General features: G+C 40.2%; 1 protein-coding gene across 9 annotated transcripts in view; it reads left to right on the forward strand.

Annotated features, from left to right (window-relative positions):
• The window catches only part of scel (sciellin), a 76681-nt gene that overhangs the window by 47354 nt on the left and 7903 nt on the right, over positions 1 to 21424 (forward strand). For 8 of the 9 annotated variants that reach the window (XM_043691426.2, XM_043691422.2, XM_043691425.2 and 5 more), the window contains 11 exons: positions 84 to 152; positions 754 to 828; positions 1770 to 1853; positions 3862 to 3945; positions 4268 to 4345; positions 5736 to 5807; positions 7005 to 7079; positions 10683 to 10763; positions 12748 to 12825; positions 14258 to 14332; positions 16658 to 16729. In XM_043691426.2, the coding sequence (XP_043547361.1) occupies positions 84 to 152; positions 754 to 828; positions 1770 to 1853; positions 3862 to 3945; positions 4268 to 4345; positions 5736 to 5807; positions 7005 to 7079; positions 10683 to 10763; positions 12748 to 12825; positions 14258 to 14332; positions 16658 to 16729 (843 nt within the window). The remainder of the gene's footprint in view (positions 1 to 83; positions 153 to 753; positions 829 to 1769; positions 1854 to 3861; positions 3946 to 4267; positions 4346 to 5735; positions 5808 to 7004; positions 7080 to 10682; positions 10764 to 12747; positions 12826 to 14257; positions 14333 to 16657; positions 16730 to 21424) is intronic. The other variant, XM_043691424.2, reaches the window with a different exon arrangement.

Here is a 21424-nt window from a genome sequence, read left to right on the forward strand (position 1 = left end):
GGAGCAACTAGAGTAATATGGTTCGTGACTCGCATTAAGTGCTAGGACTGTGGCTATAATCCAATTTGCTCACCTGTTTATAGAACACCTGCGAAAGCTGAATCTGAGAGTCTGATTGATCTGACACCTACCACTGAAAGTACAAGCAAGGGGTAAGTGCTGCAAACTATGGCTAACACTTTAGTGATAGGCTTTAATCAAATGTACACTTGACAGGATTACAGCTTTGCCCAATCAGGATTTTGCTCCTTCAGTCTTTCAATTACTTTACACACACTTCCATGTATCCTATCTTAAATGTCAATTGTCCACTATTTGATTAATATTAAGTCCTGTTATAGAAAATATTATTTAATCAATTTTCCAATTTTGCATCTTCTCCTGTCCTGGCGGTGTTTTCTATTGAATGAATTATGACTGGCACTCTGATGCTCCAACTGAGTGGTAATTCTTCATGTGTGAACAGTGTGAGTTGTCAAGCAATTGACCATGGGGACATTAAATAATTATCATTACATGGCCACCTAATTTACCAAAGTAATCAGGTTCTTGTTTAGGATGTGCTTCAGTTCTGTTTCAATATGCAAGTATGACATTATGGCAAACAAAAAAAAGCATGTTAACATTCAAATGGAATTCAACAAAATCAGTGTTTACACATTAAATAAATCTGGCTGTCACTGAATCATTAAAACAGGTATATAATGAACACTGGAATCTATGCTGATAGTATATTTTCCTTTCTGTTTTCAGGTCAGATTTTATATCGAAGGTTGGAAGCAAAAGCCTAATTGATCTTTCAATCACTCCACAGCCATCAAAGACAAAGTAAGATTACAGTCAATGTTACCTGAAGCCAGAATAAGAATTGCAATATCATTTATCAAAACTCACACACATTTAGAAGCTTTAAAGACTGACTTCAAAATGTTCTGAAAATTACTACAGATTTGAGTACTTGGTGGAATATACAGAATAACAGTTGACTGTAAATGGAGGCACAGAGTGCAGAAGCTGGGAAGTTATGAGAAATGTCGACATAACAACGTAGGAACACAGTTGGAATACTGTGTCTATTTGTAAGCAACGTACTTTAGAAAGTGCATCAAGGCTTTAGAGGGAATCAGAGGAGATTTACCACTAGGGATGAGTGGGGTTCAGTTATCCAGAAAAATTTGAGAATCTGGTATTGTTCTGCCTGAAGTAGAAAAAATGAATGTGAAATTTAAAGAACGCATTACAAATTATAAATGGCTTTCACAAGAGCAGGTGAGGACAAGCTATTTCCTCTGGTAGAAGGTCCGGTAATTACAGAAAATAGATTAAATGTAATTCTCAAAATAAAATCCGCTGGGAGGTTGGCAGCAGACGTGGAGAAAAATCTTCTTATTCACCAAATTGCAACATTCTGGAATGTATAGCCTGGGAAGGTTATGGATGTAGATTTAATTTAATATTTACAGGAGATTTAGATTTTAAAAAGTTGAAAACCAAACTAAATTACAAGTCTTTGGAGAGAGATTAGGGAGTGGGACAAATCTGTCGACTTTTTCAGAGATCCTAGACACAAGTATCTTGGGTCGAATGGCCTCCTTCTGTGCTGAGTAATTTTATGACTATATGACTGACACTTTGCTGAATTGTTGAAGTAGGACTTATCTTGGGCATTTCTAAAAAAAAATTCTCTTTTACCTTGTGATATAAAATAATGTTGGGAAATTGCAGTAATGTTGGAATTGTGGCTTTTGCCAATTTTGCTCTTGTTTAAGAAGTCCGGTTGCTACTCCAACTACTCCAGTTAGAACTTCAAGTCTGATTGATCTGTCACCATCCTCTCCAGCCGAATCTAAGAGGTAAGTTCGGGAGTGCCTTTCTCCAGTTGACATATTGCAGTTGGATCAGGTAGTTAGCACCATTTTATATTTCCTCAAATACAAGTTCATGTTTAAAATAATGATACTGTTCCATTCTTCGTGAACACATGAAATGCAGTCAGGAATTATTGGTGCTTATTATTCTTCTAATAAGCCTGAATATAATGGTTTTTTGGTGATTTCATTTTGGCTAAACTGAGTCAATAATTGAACCTAAAGTATTGATTGTGATGTACCTGCTCATGGTTAATCAGATACCCTGTTGTCAAGGACGAAACACTTCTAATATGTCCACCTATACCAGGTGTATTGTCAGCACATACATAATGGTGTTCTAGGCGAAAGTGAGGACTGCAGATGCTGGAGATTAGAGTCAAGATTGGAGTGGTGCTGGAAAAGCACAACAGGTCAGGCAGCATCCAAGGAGCAGGAAAATCAACATTTTGGGCAGGAGCCCTTCACCAGGAATATATAGAATGGTGTTCTGATAGCAATTCAATGAATTATAGAATCATGGGAAACACCATTCTGGATTCATGTCTGCTGCGGCAGAAACATTTAACTGGTCACCTAACTATTGGATTACTGATACACTATTGATTTTCCTGTCATCATTGTACCTCCTTGTCTAACTGAGCCAGCCACTGTGACTTGAACTTGGCTCTGACTACTCCCCAGTTGCACCATCATACTCATCAGTATTCAGAGCTGAATAATGGCTCAGAAGTGAGATGCGCTGAGACAACTTCTGCCTGAGAGGTGACCTTATAGAGGTTTATAAAATCATGAGAGGCATGGATAGGGTAAATAGACAAGGTCTTTTCCCTGGAATGGGGGAGTCCAGAACTAGAGGGCATAGGTTTAAGGTGAGGGGGAAGATTTAAAAGGGACCTAAGGGGCAACTTTTGCACCCAGATGGTGGTGCATGCATGGAATTAGCTGTCAGAGGAAGTGCTGGTACTATTACAACATTTAAAAGGCATCAAGATGAGTATATGAATAGGAAGGTTTTAGAGGTGTAGATGCCAAGTGCTGGCAAATGGGACTAGATTATGTTAGGATATTTGGTTGGCATGGACGAGTTGGACCGAAGGGTCTGTTTCCATGCTGTACATCATTATGACTCTATGACTGCACAGCACATGCACTCTCAAGAATGAAGCAGCCTTGCCATTCCTTCATATTAAACTTGATACTTCCAAAAAACATGCAATAATAATAAACTTTTCAATGATTAAGAAAACCCAGATTGATAATAAATTGACTAATAATTTACTCTTTACTAGTTCTGTTAAACCTTATTTGAAGCTTCTCTTTCCCCTGTGGAATGAATTAGCACATGAAGCAAATTTATGATTTTACGATGAAGCAGTGGATATGGGTACAATTACTATGTTTGAAATATATTGGAAAATACATAGTTAGGACAAGTTTGGTGGGCAATGGGCCAGGTGCAGGCAGCTGGGACTAGTTTGGAGTTATGGTTGGCATGGATCAGTTAGACCGAAGCATCTGTTTTCATCCTGTATGACTTGGTCTATATCTCACTCAGGCACAGTCTTCTGACTACACGCTCCTAACTGACATCACAGTTTGAAATATTCATCCCTTATGTCTGATGAATCATGAGTTAGTACAATAATTAACACCAGTTGAACCAACAACTTTCATTTGATTGACAGATAACTGTCACCACGAGACAGACACCTGTTTAACAAGGCAGTTTTAGATACTTGAAAGTTGTTCATTCAATGTCAGAGTGTGGCTCTTAATTTATATTTAAATTTGAAAAAAATTTAGCAGAAATTACTGTATGAACCAAATTCACTCCTGCACTTGGTCCACATCTCTCTCAGCTGTAGTCTTCTGACCATGCATTCCTTATTGACCATTCTAATTAATCTAAGATATATAATTATCAATTAAGTGTTAATGTGCTCTGCAGTGACTTTGACACAGCCTTCAGTTAAATCATTTATTTTAACAGAAACAGTGGTGAGTGGGACAATACCAGCTATTCTATAACTACAAGCACGAAAACATCCTTTGACCCAACTTCAAGAAAGTCGAGGTACCACATTATATAGTGTGTTATTTAAAACAATTATTTCTTCCTGGGATAAAGTAACAATTTGCATTTTCCCATGAATGGAATGGAAATCCATTAAGTTACATAATGGGCTCGTGATCAACTTCCTTTTTTACTATCTGTGTTCAGTAATTTACTTATGATCAGAGACCACCCTCAAGTTCCTACTAAACAGTGGGTCTCCAATCAGGAATTTTGACCAAGCAAAGGTGTTTGACAAGGGGGAAAATTAAAGTAGATTATTAATTTATAAATGTGATTAAGTGTTCAATCTGGTGTTTGAAACAAACAATTTTTTGAACAGGAACAGTGGAAACTGGGATGAATCCAGCTCATACACCACTACAAGTACAAAGTCAACCTTCAATCCAAGGAACTCAAGGTACTTTGACAGCAACTTGAAATATCAAAGATAGACAAGCTCTTCTTGTAAATTGCCTAGTGTAATCAATGTAGATGTTCTGCAGGTATATGGGAACAACACTTAAGTCCAAATAGATTGGTTGGGCTTAGGCTTTGTAAACTAGCTAATGTAAATTTGAAGTTCTGAGATAGATGATGGTAGAACTTGGAGTTTGTGGCTCTAGCCAACAATAATGCCCTGAATTCCTGGCAGGAGATACAAGTTGCAGAACAAAACAGGCAAACAGGTTCCAAGGAGAAGAGATATGATCCCAAAATGAGGGAAAATGTTGCCAAAGAGAAGAGAAATAGTTCAGCATGTAGCTCCTAGAAAATTCCTAGAAACTAAATAGAAATGGCAAGGTCGTACTGAAGTTTAATATTGAGGGTTGGGATGACTGTAGGGAAGGAAATTATTAAGTTTATGTTTTTCTGTGGGCTGTCATAAACATCTAGTTTTATTTTTACTTTAACTTGAGGACACAATGCTGATTGGTACAAGTCTGATTTGAGTCTCATTGATGTCAATGTGTAGGTCATTGAATGACTATTAGAAGTGACCCCTGGCTGATTTTAAGTCCTCTCTTGTCTGATGGTTTTGGGTGAACTTTAATAACAGTGGCTACTTTTTCACTTTTAGTATTTTTAACCTTTGGGGAAAGGAAAGTTTTTTAAAAATTCACTGAACAAAAGTAGATTTTTGTCTTCTTCAAATTATCAAAAAGGTAACTACTAGAACATCTGACTATTTTGGAACCCGCTTGAGTTTTTTTTATTCTTTGAACTCAATGTGGAGAAAATCAGATAAGTTTTACAGCAGCTGATAACCTGCTTTCCAGATTACAGGCAGTGTGGAAGTAACTTCCACGTGCCCTAAGTCATCTTTGGTGATCATCTTAAGCAGTGGGAATCCAGTTTGTAAATTTGATTAAGAGATGTGGGTAGCTTTGAGATTGGGAAAATGGAGAAAGACTCAATAAATAATTAATTTTAACATTAGTGAGTTTTGAGAAGATTTGTAGCTCAGGTTAGATTCCAGATGTAGGTTTGCTTGATGAGCTGGAAGGTTCGTTTTCTGACATTTCGTCACCATACTAGGTAATATCTTCAGTGAGTCTCCAAATGAAGCACTGGTGGTGTCGCCTGCTTTCTATTTATATGTTTGAGTTTCCTCAGGTTGGTGATGTTATTTCCTGTGGTGACATCATTTCCTATGGTGATGTTATTTCCTGTTCTTTTTCTTATGGGGTGGTAAATGGGATCCAGGTCAATGTGTTTGTTGATAGAGTTCTGGTTGGAATGCCATGCAAAATAATTTTAATATTTTCAGTGTGGTCTTTGAAATACCTTTTCCTTTTTCACATCAACAGTGGAGACTGGGATGAAGTCAACTCCTACACTACAACAAGCACAAAAACATCCTTCAACCCAAGAGGTTCAAGGTATGTTGATAGAATATGATGTTATGTAATACAGTTTGCTTCTGCTAACTGAATTTGTAGTTTGTAACAGAATTGCACTTACTTGTCAAGATTGCAAAGGGAAGTATTTAGAAATTTCTTTTAAGCTTTTGGGTGGAATTTTCCATGTATTACCTTCGAGCCTCCTAATTTTTCTCCCATTGTGAGCAGCAATTCTGCACTTTCCTGTTGAAATGGCTGGGCATGGAGTGAGTGCCAAGTTAAGCAATCATGGTGGATCTCAAAAGTCAAGCCCACTCCCATCTTCAGTGTGTTCTTATACCATAAATCTCAGTTTGTAATGGACTATTTCCACTATAGCTCAGGTTACAACCAATTTTGGTCTCATATCCACTTCCTTTGCTGAGATGGCTGTAGATTTTCCTTCTTGATCTTGCACGTGAAGTCAGTAAGAGTGAGAAATCCATGTTTCTCCATTTCTCAGAGAAATTGTTGCTTGGTCTATTTTACAGCCTATTCTAATTAAAAACTGTAAGAATTAGTTGCTCTGAATGTGATCGCTCCTTCATTTGTCAAGATTAGTAGCCTCACTGAACTCAAGTGGAACTGTCTTGTCTTGTGTATTCTAAGCTTTCTTTACAAGCCTTATGTCCTATTTTCTTTTGGTCAAATACTGCAGGACATTTAAAGTTTATTATTCATGTCCCAATGGCCATGTTAATTAAAGAATTTTTTAAAAGTTCAATTTTTTTTTCATCAACAATATATCTCGTGCTTATGTAAAAAGCAATGGATAAGAAAATTTCTTGTATCTAATACAGAAATGTGTATTGATGTAAAAGTCTCACTCAATATGGGAGCAATATATATGGTTGGATGAATTGAATGGATTTGAGGTTCACAGGCAAATGCTGAAATACTTTGACACTCTGGGATATTGTACCAAGCAATGATAAAATCTGGAGTTTTTGTCTGTGATCACCGATGACCTGAATTTATGACTTTTGGATTATAGCAGGGAAACATGTTTCCAAGACAAGTGAAAATATTTCAGCCTCTCACTCATAGTGTGAAGTTCTTGAAACTAAGTATAAGGAATGTAATAATCCAAGGTGTAGAATTGCATGGTATAGTTGAAAGAAAAAATATATGAATAATCCTTTCTAAGGCAGTGGCTGGTTGAGATACCATTTTCATTTTGTTTTCTCTTTTGAACAGCAGTAATGAGGACTGGGACAATACCAACTCGCACACCACAACAAACACAAAGACAACTTATGATACAAGTTCCAGGTATTGCACAGTATATTTAAGATCATTATATCAAATGATATCTAATGTAGTCAATTTGTGGTTTCTTTCAATTTTTAATCTGGCTTTTTGTACAATTTGATTGCAATAAAAATAAAAACCAGAACAAAGAGAAAGGCTGACCATTTTCTTGCATCTGTTTCAGCAAACTACACTAAGCGAAAATACCCCATTGTTTCCTTTGTAAATGTTTTGCTCATCTTCAAAATCTCTGAAGTTTTAATTGAATATAATATTGCTCTCTGGCTATTGGCATTATCTTTAGCAGGGAGAGTAATTGCTTAATTGTTAAGTCATGAGTATCATGAGACAGTTTGACCATGAGGGGGGCCTCAAAGTCAAATTTAAAAACACATTCACTCATGTCTACTGTTCAGCAGACATCACTCATAAATGCAATAAATTAAGAGTCAGTTCAGATTATAAACTCAAGAAGACTTTTTTCCCTCACCAAGGGGTCACCAAATTAGCCCTGGGCCAATTTTAGGTCTTTGCTTTTTTTTTGCTGGCTGAGATATCCTGATTATTTTTAAAGTTAGCCTCTACTTTTTGTCATTTGCATAAATGATTTGGATGCGAGCATAAGAGGTACAGTTAATAAGTTTGCAGATGACACAAAATTTGGAGGTATAGTGGTCAGCGAAGAGGGTTACCTCAGACTACAAGAGGATCTGGACGAGATGGACCAATGGGCTGAGAAGTGGCAGATGAAGTTTAATTCAGATAAATGCGAGGTGCTGCATTTTGGGAAAGCAAATCTCAGCAGGATTTATAATCTTGATGGTAAGGTCCTAGGGAGTGTTGCTGAACAAAGAGACCTTGGAGTGCAGGTTCATAGCTCTTTGAAAGTGGCGTCACAGGTAGATAGGATAGTGAAGAAGGTGTTTGGTATGCTTTCCTTTATTGGTACAGGAGTTGGGAGGTCATGTTGCGGCTGTACAGGACATTGGTTAGGCCATTGTTGGAATATTGCGTACAATTCTGGTCTCCTTCCTATCGGAAAGATGTTGTGAAACTTGAAAGGGTCCAGAAAAGATTTACAAGGATGTTGCCAGGGTTGGGGGATTTGAGCTATAGGGAGAGGCTGAACAGGCTGGGGCTGTTTTCCCTGGAGCGTCGGAGGCCGAGGGGTGACCTTATAGAGGTTTACAAAATTATGAGGGGCATGGATAGGATAAATAGACAAAGTCTTTTCCCTGGGGTCGGGGAGTCCAGAACTAGAGGGCATAGGTTTAGGGTGAGCGGGGAGAGAGATAAAAGAGACCAAAGGGCAATTTTTTCACGCAGAGGGTGATACGTGTATGGAATGAGCTGCCAGAGGATGTGGTGGAGGCTGGTACAATTGCAACATTTAAGAGGCATTTGGATGGGTATATGAATAGGAAGGGTTTGGAGGGACATGGGCCGGGCGCTGGCAAGTGGGACTAGATTGGGTTGGGATATCTGGTCGGCATAGACGGGTTGGACCGAAGGGTCTGTTTCCATGCTGTACATCTCTATGACTCTATGACTCTTCCAAGAACTGTGGTGAGAAATAAATATTTGTTTTGATTAGGTTTTGAATGTTCTGAGTTTGAAGTCTTGAGGATTGCAAGAAATCTGGCCTGACCTAAGTAATCATGGCCAGATGCCAATAATCTTCATCCCTGCAGACTGCTCACCCAATGAAGGAATCAAAATTTGGCTGGCCAGTTTCATGAATAGGCTACAATACTCTCGATAGATATGAGCCTGAACCCTGCTGGAGAGGACAATTAATTTATAGAGGCAGGTTGACACAAACAATATTGTGTGCACATATACAATACTTATCTATCTTGTGTCAATGGAATGTCTAGTATCAATTCCACCATTTGAGGTAAGGTGGGTCAAGTTACTCCTGACCCCAACCATAGACTCTTATTTCCCATGATATGAGGTGTATCCAGAACTTTTCTTTTCATTTTGGCAAATCTTCCTTCAGGGCTGCAGACGACTTCCTTAGTCTATTCTTTCCATGCCAAATTCCACTTGTTTGTCATGAACATATCTTAATATTAAAAAAAAAACCCACTTCAATCCAATAGCATTCTATATCTCGAGGCATTTCTCATCAGCAAAATCTTCCTTCTCTCCAATCCAAATAAGGGATGCAAGAACAGAGATTTATAAAGGATGTGCTATTAAAGTTTTTGCTACTTTGTTCAAAGTGTACCTGGTCTCCTTTTTAACAGTGAGTTGTGACTATTGGGGGTACAGTGACAGGAAAATATTGCTGATGTTGGAAATCTGAATCAAAAACAGAATGCTGGAGACACATAGCAGGCCTGGCAGCATCTGTGGTCAAAAATTCAGGGTTAACATTTCAAGTTCAGTGACCCCTTATCAGGTCTGACAAAAGATTGCTGGTCTCAATGTCAACCCTGTCTTTTGCTTGACAGATGCTGCCAGCCCTGTTTTTCTTTTCAGCACTCTCTGTTTTTGTTTCAGATAGTGACACAATTTTGCTACATTCGTAATACAACCACAGATATGGGTGGAAACTAAATTCAACTGAAACTTTGGAATAACAAACTAGTCCTGGCAGTGGGGACCAGGACAACAACCAGTGATTGTTGTAAAACCAATCTGCCTTCAAGGGAAGGAAATCTACCATCATTACATGGTCTGGCCCACATGTAATTCTCGACCAAGAACTGTGCAGACGGCTCTGAAATGGTCGAGTAAACCACTCAATTTAAAGATCATCAGAGATTGGCAATAAACATTGGACTTTCTAGCAATACCCACATTTTATGATAGAATTTAAAAAGAGACGGGAGGAATGCCATTCTGCTTTTCGTACAATCACAGAAACATCTACTGAGGTAATTTTGAAAAGCCAAAGCTATTGGTCAGTCCCACAATGAATGCATTTTATGGTTGCATTTCATTTGTCTTTAATTGCCAATTCAGTGAATGTTTCATGCAGATCGAAACCCTGCACTTAGTGGTGCAAGAAGAATAGTCCATCTGACAAAAAATATGGTCAAATAAGGAGAAATCCGTAAATGATCTGGGAAGAAGCATGGAGATTATATTATATTTCCTTTTTATGCTGGAAGATTATAAATTTAAAGCCCACCAACACCTCTTTCTGGAATACCTTTAAGTAAATCCAATCATGGAAATCTTTCACATTGTAAAGTAATTAACTCTGATACTACAGAAATGATTTTGCTAGCTAAGATAACATATGTCAAGCTCAGTGAGAAGCAATAAAACCATATTTTAAGAATCATTATGAATCTCCACAAGTAAGACATTGAGTTGGGCCATGACTACTATTTGAGGCATAAATTTATACTTATTCATAATTAACGTAAATGCAGGAACTTCACATTCTCTAGTTCTTCTGTCCATTGGTGGAATGTTGCTAATAAATAGTGGAGCTGTCATGAAATTCTTGAAAAAGACCAAGGGAAAACAGAGCACATCTTGTTTTGCACTGAAAATGAACACTACCTTGCATTTACAGTATTGTCACATCTCACAATATCAGAAAATTACAGAGGAATTTTGCAAGCAAAATTAGAAAACAAACCATTAATTTTGTCTTTATTTTAGGTCTACAAGTGAAAATGCTCTTCCCAAAGATGAACCTTACGAAACACCAACTTCTTATACTAAATCAAGCAGGACTTTCAGGTACAAACTTTGTGCCTCTATCAATATTTCAATGCAGATCAACTGAAATGACCTTGCCTTAATTTATGGCCCAAACTAATCTCACTAGCATGTGCCTTAAAGAATACCAAATTATACTTTTACTAAAAATTGTGAGATCTGTCTAGACAAGTGGTTAATTGTACATTAATTTGATATTAGCACACTGAGAATACATGGATTCCTGGAGGATTAGGCTGACTGTGAAGTTGTTTAAAAATGTCAGCTGGATCCCTGAGGGTCTTGCTCCTATTCCCAATATTTACAACTTTTGCCAGTACGGGTTCAGGGTGAAGGTTTTGAGCCCACATCCTACACAACCACCAGGCTGGCTCTATTGCAGTGTTCGGCACCTCATAGCAGTTCTGGAGTTGGGCTAGATTCTGGCTGACTCATTATTCACAGGTCTTCAAGAGAAGCTGTGAACCATTGTCTGGATCCATTATCGAAAGGAAACTTTAAAAGGTGCTGCCCATGCCCGACACACCACTTCATGTTCCACATGTGTCATCCAATACACTTTCAAGGTCTTTATGCCACTTCCAGGCTTCTCATTCCTCATAAATGGCTTCCATACCATCTCGGTACCCTCCATGGACCTTTCATTACTATTCAGCATGTACAGAAACATGAGGTTTATAATAAAAATGGCAAGTGTTGAAATTGTGAGAAAAAATATTCGAATTTTCTTTGTCAAAAACACACTGTTCCTACTACATTATAAATTTGTCAATCAGACCAGGCCGATATAAGTAGTTTCACCCAGCTCACACCTCTTAATACTGATAAAATAGATCTTAGAAGGAAAACTTAGTGTAACCTAATAAAGATGTCAAGGAAGCAAGTAAACACTCCTTTGAATTATCCTATCAGACCTCTGCTGACATAATACATTTGTAAATCTTGGAGTTCGGCCAGGAATTCATAGTAAATTCATCTAGGATCTATATTAACAGAAAGCGCTAGTCAGACATCTAGTTCTCTCCCTAACATCAGGTGTATGAGGGATGAGGGCTAAAGAGTGTGATAACTTCTAACACACAGGGCTAATGTCCCAGAAAACTAAGGCAGTCCTTTCAACACTTGCTGACCCCATGATCTGTAACTGGGGTCACGGGGCCCAATTCTCTCCTGCTCTGCCCACACCCCTCCCTGGAATAAAGATCACTATAACAAGGAGGTGGTCCTCTAAGTCTGAACATTTCCAACCTTGAACTACCTACTTTGTGGATGTAAATTCAGCTCATTCAGTTCATGTTGACAGTCCCCATCAAAGCTTTGTTATATCCTCCAACAAATCCTCAGATGCAGAGGATTCTTAACATTTCTTGTCATTTTACAATGGCTGCTATTCAGAACATTTGTATGTACCAAGGAATCCGAGATGCACAAAGGATGCACTGAGGTAGGAAATTTGGCATCTAAAACAAAGGTAAATGATGTGAGTTTTTCTTCCAGTGTTCAAGAGTTACCATGGAAACAGCTTGGCCTTTGCTCATATTGGGTTGCATCAAGTGTATGGCAAAGAGACAGGACCTTTAGCCTTTCCTACCCTACTTCATCTAAATGTATCTTCCTCGTTAGTTGAGTTCGAGTCTTTTGAGTTTGAAAGGTTGCACACCACACCATGTTGATGTAGAAAATGAGAGACAGGATTGGGACCAGGCAAATATGATTCTTAATTCTATAGTTATGTCATAATTGTGGTCGACTCATTAATCATAAATTGGGATAATTTCACAATTTTTTATTATTGTATCTCTATTATTTGCCTTCCATGCATCTTATAGATACTATTTTACACAGTTGGTCAACAGTAACATTGACCTTCAGTGTGCCAGTTGATCATTTAATAATTCACATGGTATAAAACACAGTTCAGGTTCACCAATTCAAGGTACCTATGTTCAGTGAGATGTATACATCAGTTAATATAAATATCTTAATTAATGTTTGTCTCTTTCAGCTCTAATTCACTTAAAGATAAAAGCCCAATTGTAAAGCCAGATCTTTCTGAATCTCGATCATCCTACAAGGAAAACAGGTATTTTTATGAACTCCCTATAATCTCTCTCTCTATTCCCCCCCCCCCCCCGCAACCGCCGCTCTCCTTCCTTCTTCCTTCCTGCTTATGTCAGATCACCCTATGCTTTGCGAGCTTATTGTAAAGACCAGATTATTCTCATTATCTCTCCCTGATGGAATAGTCTGATTTGACTCATTGGCAGGACACACACATGAAGAATGGTTAATGGACTGCTAATAAAACTGATTAAGTTGATTTGCTTCACACAAGTTCAAGTGACAGCCTTTTGCCACAGACATTAGAATCCAATGACAATGTACATAGGTAGAATTTTGGGTTCATCCTATAATGGCTCTGTTAGATTAGATTAGATTAGATTAGATTACTTACAGTGTGGAAACAGGCCCTTCGGCCCAACAAGTCCACACCGACCCGCCGAAGCGTAACCCACCCATACCCCTACATTTACCCCTTTACCTAACACTACGGGCAATTTAGCATGGCCAATTCACCTGACTTGCACATCTTTGGACTGTGGGAGGAAACCGGAGCCCCCGGAGGAAACCCACGCAGACACGGGGAGAACGTGCAAACTCCACACAGTCAGTCGCCTGAGTCGGGAATTGAACCCGGGTCTCTGGCGCTGCGAGGCAGCAGTGCTAACCACTGTGCCACCGTGCCGCCCACAAAACCTTTTATTCAAAGTTGATATCACCAAAAGGCTGGTCTTTATGTGGTGCGAAATGTTATAATAATTTCCTGTAACTGATGTGGTGCTTCACAATATGGGAGCTCACAGCAGGAACTCAGGTGCTGAGGATTCTTAATACTTGTTATAATTTCAGTATGGCTGCTATTCAGAACACTTGCATGTACCAAGGTATCCGAGATGCACAAAGCATTTCTTAATGTAGATAGAAGCCCTGTATGCTTGCTTGGTTTTGCTAATGTGAAGGTAGACAGCTAAGCAGCACTTTAATTGATCAATAGCAATGATTGATACAATGAAATTACTGAATCGAGTATTGAATGGCTAACAACAAAGATGAATGCACAGTGCAAAAGTCACAATTTATTATCATAACAATCCATTTGTTGAGGGAGAGTTCTGCTATACTGATTTAACCAAAGGTAAGGAGATGGATGAGTGTTCCGCATACAACAAACTATCCAGCCAGTTCCCCAAGGGGAAGAGAGAAATGGAAGTTGCAATTTCAGACAGTCTACTCTATGGACATCATCATCTTTGGACATATGTCTGGAAAACTTTACAGATTATATTATCTGTGCTTAGAAAAAATTCAGATATATATGAGGCAAGTGAGATACAGTCTGATATACTGCGCTCATTAAAGGAACAAAGAAAAATTATGATTAATGGCTAGAGGAGTACTGAACAGGATATATTTTACTGAGATGCAACAAGTAATTGATAATGTTTTTATGCCAGCCCTCCAAGTGAGAATCTTATTGAAGATGGTGACTCATACCAATCTCCAAGTTATTCAAAGATCAGGAACTCCAGGTACACTCAACTATTTTCAACACTGTATTCAGATTTGTTCTTAAGCATTTAACTTTATTAAAAACTGGGAAGACCATCCTCAATTCTGATTAGAAACAAACATGTTAAAACTCGCTTTTGAGGGTCACAGAAGGAGAATTGGATGTACAGATTGGAATTTGGGGTACGAGTTGGTGATGGTAAGTAGACAGAATTGTTGCAAATTAAGTGCACTGTGTTGATATTTCTCACAATCCGAAGTGCACTCTTGAAATGAAATTTAGTACAGTCTGTAATAGAGAAGTAACATATCTGCTGAAAATTTTGTTTTGCAAGGATTACTCCCAACAAACCTTTCCTGTCTCATGGGTCCATAGACCTTCTCATCCCAACCCCAAAACCCACAATTATTTATTTCAGTCATTGATACTACCAGCAGTCCAATTTTTGCTCTGCCTTCCTTCTGGAATCATACCATCACACACTGACTGTGCGGTAATGAGATAATTGTCCTAACATCTGGAATTCCTCCAGTCACTCTATTCTGACACAGTCTCCCAAATTTCAAATCCATAGGTGAGGTGTTTAAGGGAGAAAATTCTAGATGCTTGGGCTGTGTTAATTGTGAATCGAGAGTGTGTTGATGGAAAAGCACAGCAGGTCAGGCAGCTCCAAGGAGCAGGAGAATTGACGCTTCAGGCATAATTAATGCCCAAAACATTGATTCTCCTGCTCCCCAGATGCTGCCTGACCTGTTGCACTTTTTCAGCAACACACACTCGACTCTGATCTCCAGCATCTGCAGTCCTCACTTTCCTAGTTAATTGTGAGCATGCATCAGAGGAACAGAATCTCATAGGGATAGAAGCTGTGCCTGGCTTTGATTGTAACAGGTCATAATTTTGCAGCCAAAGCCATGTCAGTTGTATAAGGCTATAGTTCAGAAGCAGTTAATATTCCTGTTGCCTTGAGTTCCATCCAATCTCATGATGTTGCACACAGTCTAAAATTGGGGACAAGGAGTTTACCTGTAGCCTTCATAGGGAGCAGATGTATTCTGTACAAGATTCAGAGAGTCCTAGTAATTACTAAGTGCTTGAATAGTAATGTTGAGACAAAAAAAAATCTGCAGCTGCTGGAATTCAAAGTAGGTAAGCATGAAGCTGAAAGAACACAATAAGCCAACTAGCATCAGGAAGTGGAGAAGTCAATGTTTTGGGTCTAACCCTTCTTCAAGAATGGGGATGGAGACAGAGGGAGCTGAAGATAAAAGGGTGGTGGTGTAGGGTTTTGGGTGGGGAGGGAGCAAGTGGTGATGTAGTGATTAGTGAACACAGGTAAAGGGTACAGCCTGATTGGTCGAATGAAGGAATTAATCCAGTTGGTAGGTGGGAGGTGGGGTTAGCCAGTAGAATGGAAGGGAGGAGGCGGGGCTGGAACAGGAGTCTGGGGATGGGTGAGAAGGTTATTTGAATTTAGAGAACCCAATGTTGAGTCCTCTGGGCTGTAGACTGCTCAGGCAGAAGATAAAGTGTTGTTCTGCCAATTTGAGGTCTGATTCACTGTGGCAATGGAAGAGACCAAAGATGGTCATATTGGAGAGGGAGTAGGAATGGGAATTGAAATTGGCAGTGACTAGGAGGTCAGGCTGGCCCTGCTGAGATGCTCGGCAAAAGGTGCCCTTAGATTATGTTGTTGATGCTGCCTGACTTGCTGTGTTCTTCCAGCCTCCTGCTTGAATAGTAATGTAATTGTACTTATTAATATCATGCAATAAACCACCTTATTAACTAAATTGGTTCCTATATGAAAATGCTCCTATACCATTATTATACAGGCACTAGATAAAGTATAGACAAAGATATCAACAAACTATTTCAACAACTCTTTCTCTGGGCCACATAATGGGAGTGCCACAAGGTGCTAATAGTGGCAATCATGGCAAATACCATATTGTGACCCAAAGAACTGTGAAAAATATCTGAAATTGACTCAGATTACTTTTTCCTCTGGCGCTGCTCAAGGCATTCACACTACCATTACAAAGAAGAGAAGAGCCCAACATTCCAACAGCCCACTTGTTAACATCTCTTCCAATTCTACACCCTGCCATTTCACCACCTTCTCCCAAAACTCTGCCCTGCTAATATTCAGAAAGTTTGGTTACTGATGGTGAAAGAAGTGGCCTCTGGCAGCGTGCGCCTTGAATTGTTGCAAAGCTGGAGGCCTAGTTTTTGTTTTGGCTCCGGTTTCCTTGTTTTCACTGAAGCAAGGTGCCAGATTTAGTCCTAATGAGTGACATAGTGACAGAATAATAATGCAATTAACTCTTTTTTTTTTCTATAGCTCATCTCTCTCTGATGGCAAGAGTCCTGCAAAAGTGATAAGTTTAACTACTGCCTTCACCAGTGCTGAACAGTAAGATAAACATATTATTTTTGAATGTCTTTAATTTTGTTGAATATGTCTGTTAATGCGGTAATGGATTTGCCAAGTTGTGAGACAAAGGAAAAGTACTTACATTCCTGTCCAATTAGCATAAACCTTGTTTTGTTTTTGGAATATTATAAGCCAAAATGTGAAATAACACAGCATGATTTGTGGATATGAAAGTGGCAGTTGTGGATTCAGTGAGTTAAAACCTTGGAGGCTTAGCTTTGCATTCAGTTCAATCCAGCAGGGTGGAAGCATTTTCTGTTTGCAACCACCTTTCATTTTCCTTTTCCTGCTGTGGCCCTTATTTAAGAAATTGTCACAACCCTTCAGTGAGAACTGAGGATGTGTTGGGGTGACCGTGATAGTGGGTTTGGTTGGGAATGGGTGATGGCTCTGAGAGTGGAAGCCTGTTGGAGAGAGAGCACAGCTATTTTAATTCAGTCAAAGCTCCATTGCAGTCTCTATTGCTTCTTAACTCGCAACTAATGACACCAAATTCTCAGCTTGTGACCCCACCTGGGCTTGCAAACCCCAAATTGAAAAGGTCTGTTGTAAGTGAAGTGAATTAGGTATAGTTTTTCAGTCAATTCCTGATATCTACCTTGACATGAAATCATTAAGATGAACAATGTAAGAAGGGATTCACAGTATTGTAGCATAATACTCTTCTGAAGTTAGTGTTAATGCAGACTGTGGGTTTGGAAGAGGATGAGTTTTACCATGCTTTTGATTTGAGAATTGCATGGTACTGACACTTTGTGGCTGTAATAAAATACTACAAGTCACGATGACAATGACATTTTCAATATTACTGATAATCTTGGCAAAGTCAGTACATAAACTAACCACAAATGTAGACGAATCCAGCAATTATGGACCAGGACTTTCCTACTAATAGATCATGGCCTTTTACAATCTGCTGGATCAGCTGTGGTCAAAATGGAAACAGAACAATCAAGGAACTATAATTAATATATATAAACGTTTGTATGTGCTATGCACAAAGCTGCATTGATCTGCTGATGCTTTATGCTGAGCAATTTTTCTTTTATCAGTGATTATTTTCCAATATCTTTCAATCATGGGTCAAGGAGGCAAATTCCAAATCTATCTTAGCTAGAGTAGGCATCAAACCTAGGCTGGTGGCATTAAGTGAACCACATGCTAGTCATTTTGTCAACTAGTTAATCTTGTATAAACATTCACAGATGAAAATGAAAAACACTGCCTTGCAAACTGAATGAGTTGGACAAGGCCTCACCTTTATCCCTCTACGGTCCCAGATTAATGAGTTCGACACACGCTGTGACCTTGAACATTTCTTCCGCCGCTTCTGCCTCTGTGCCCACTTTTTCAACCAAGACACCCGCCCTCCCACCGACGACCACTTCTCCCATCTCCAACACACTCCATCCACTTGGACACCCCGTGCTGGCCTGTTACCCGCCCTTGACCTCTTCATTTCAAACTGCCGCCATGACATCGACCACCTCAAACTCTCCAACTACCTCATCCACTCCAACCTCTCGCCCTTGCAACATGCAGCCCTTCACTCCAACCCCAACCTCACCATCAAACCCACAGACAAGGGGAGGGGGGGAGCAGTAGTAGTTTGACGTACCGACATCTATACTGTTGAAGCCAGGCACTAACTCGAAGACACTGCCCCTTTTGATCATGACCTGCCCTCCCATCACCAAACCATCATCTCCCAGACCATCCACAACCTCATCACCTCTGGTGATCTCCCAACCACAGCTCTAACTTCATTGTCCATGAAGCCCGCAGTGCCCAACTTTATCTCATACCGAAGATTCACAAATCTGACTGCCCCGGTCGACCCATTGTCTCAGTCTGCACCTGTCCCACTGAACTCTTCTCTTCCTACTTTGACACCATCCTGTTTCGCTTAGTACAGGAACTCTCCACCTACATTCATGACACCACCCATGCCCTTCACCTCCTCCAAGATTTTCATTTCCCCGGCTCCCAAGTCTCATCTTCACGATGGATGTCCAGTCCACGTACACATCGATCTGCCATGACGAAGGTCTCCAAGCCATCTGTTTCTTCCTCTCACGCCATCCCAAACAGTACTTTTCCACCGACATCCTCATCCGCCTGGCTGAACTGGAGCTCACCCTCAACAACTTCTCCTTCCAAACCTCCCACCTCCTCCAAACCAAAGGGGTAGCCATGGGCACCCGCATAGGACCCAGCTATGCCTGTCTGTTTGTTGGATATGCGGAACAGCCCATCTTCCACAGTTACACCGGCACGACACTCCAACTGTTCCTCTGCTATATCGGCGCCGCCTCGTGCTCCCACAAGCAAGTCGAATAGTTCATTAACGTTGCCAACACCTTCCACCCTGACCTCATATTCACTTACACCATCTCGGAAACCTCCCTCCCCTTCCTGGACCTCTCTATCACCATCTCTGCTGACCAACTAATCACAGACATATACTATAAACCCACCAACTCCCACAGCTAGCTATACTACACCTCCTCCCACCCTACCTCTTGTAAAAACACCATCCCTTATTCCAAATTCCTCCAACTCTGCTGTATTTGTTCCCAGGATGACCAGTTCCACCTCAAAGTCCCAGATGGCCTCCTTTTTCCACGATCGCAACTTCCCTTACCACATGGTTGACGATGCCCTCTCGCGGATCTTCTCCACTTCACGCACCACCGCCCTTGAACCCCACCCCTCCCAATGCAACAAGGATAGAACCCCTTTGGTCCTCACCATCCACTCCACCAACCACCGCATACAACGCATCATCCTTTGCCACTTCTGCCACCTCCAAACAGACCCCACCACCAGAGATAAATTTCTCTCCCCACCCCTATCAATGTTCCAAAAAGATCTTTCCCTCCATGAATCCCTTGTCAGGTCCACACTCCCCCCCCCAGTCCACACCCCACTCCTGACACCTTTCCCTGTCACCGCAGGAATTGCAAAACTTGCGCCCACACCAACCCCCTCACCTCCGTCCAAGGTGCCAATATTACGGATCCTTCCACATCTGTCAGAAATTTACCTATACCTCTCCAAATATCATCGACTGTATCTGTTACACCCGGTGTGGCCTCCTCTACATTGGGGAGACAGAACGCCTTCTTGTGGATCATTTCAGAAAACATTTCTGGGACACCTGCACCCACCAAACCCACTGCCCTATGGCTGAACACTTCAACTCCCCCTCCTACTCCATCAAGGACATGCCAGTCCTGGACCTCCTCCACCACCAAACCATTACCACCCAATGCTTGGAGGAGGAACGCCTCATATTTCGCCTTGGGACCCTGTAACCACACAAGATAAATGTGGATTTCAACAGCTTCCTCATTTCCCCTCACTCCACATTATCCTAGTCCCAAGCCTCCAACTCAGCACCGCCCTCCTGACCCATCCATCACTCCACCCTCTGACCTATCATCTTCTTCCTCACCTTCATCCAACTATTGCTTTTCCCTCTACCTTCCCCACAACCCCACCCCCTCCCATTTATCTCTCAGCCCCAACCCACAAGTCTCATTCCTGATGAAGGGCTTATGCCCGAAACGTCGATTCTTCTGCTCCTCAGATGCTGCCCGACCTGCAGTGCTTTTCCAGCACTACACTCTCAACTCTGAGCTCCGGCATCTGCAGTCCTCACTTTCTTCGAGTTGTATTCTCAGGCAGGATGTAACCTAAATGAGGTTTTGTGGCATAAGGGCTGGTGTCACTGTCTCTGAGTCAGAACCTGATCACAGTGACTGGTGGAATTTAAATTCACTTAATAAATCTGGAATTGCAAACTGGTCTCTGTAATAATAATCACAGCAACTATCATCAGTTGTTATAAAATTCCACTTGATTTACTGTTTTCCTTCAGTGAATGAAATTTGCCATTCTTACCCACTCTGGCCTGTATGTGATACCAGGTCCACAACAATGTGGCTGACCCTTAACTGTGTTCTGAAATGGTGGAGCAAGCCGCAGAGATCAAGGGCAATAAGGGACAGACAACAAAAACTCTGTCAGTGATGCCAAAATCAGATGAAAAAGTAAATTTTAAAATGTCAAGTGATATCATTTTTATTAAAATTATTGGTAAGATACAAAAGTGTTTCAAATTCTGAATAACATTTCATAATATCTATAACTATTAGTGTTTCAGAAAGGTGGTAAAATTCCATGGAAGGGCTCGACATGTTCATTAAATGAGTTTCTTTGGCCTCTTATTTTCTGGATTTCTACTTCTCTTTCTTTGATGCCTGAAATGCAACTTACAATGGACAGTGTTGGCTTTGGTTCAGAAAAAAGCAAACTTACTAAGCATGATTTCACATTATTATGAGTTTTTTCTTTTGTTCTTTTATTGTTATTTGTCACAGTTTCTGCCTGGACTTCCAGCTTAAATAGGAAACTGTCTGAAGTTAGATTTAAGTTCATGCCCAGGTAATGAAGTAGGTGGTGCCCATTTTTTTAATATTCAGTTTCGACAAAACAGGTTCATAGTTTCTTGAAAGTGGAGTTGCAGTTAGATAGGATAGTGAAGAAAGCGTTTGGTATGTTTTTCTTTATTGGTCAGTGCATTGAGTTGGGAGGTCATGTTGTGGTTGTACAGAACATAGGTAGGCTACTTTTGGAATACTGTTGTCAATTCTGGTCTCACTCCAACAG

The sequence above is a fragment of the Chiloscyllium plagiosum genome, unplaced genomic scaffold (genome assembly GCF_037043375.1).
Source record: "Chiloscyllium plagiosum isolate Xiang-an unplaced genomic scaffold, Cpla_swu_hap1 HiC_scaffold_6, whole genome shotgun sequence".
NCBI lineage: Eukaryota > Metazoa > Chordata > Chondrichthyes > Orectolobiformes > Hemiscylliidae > Chiloscyllium > Chiloscyllium plagiosum.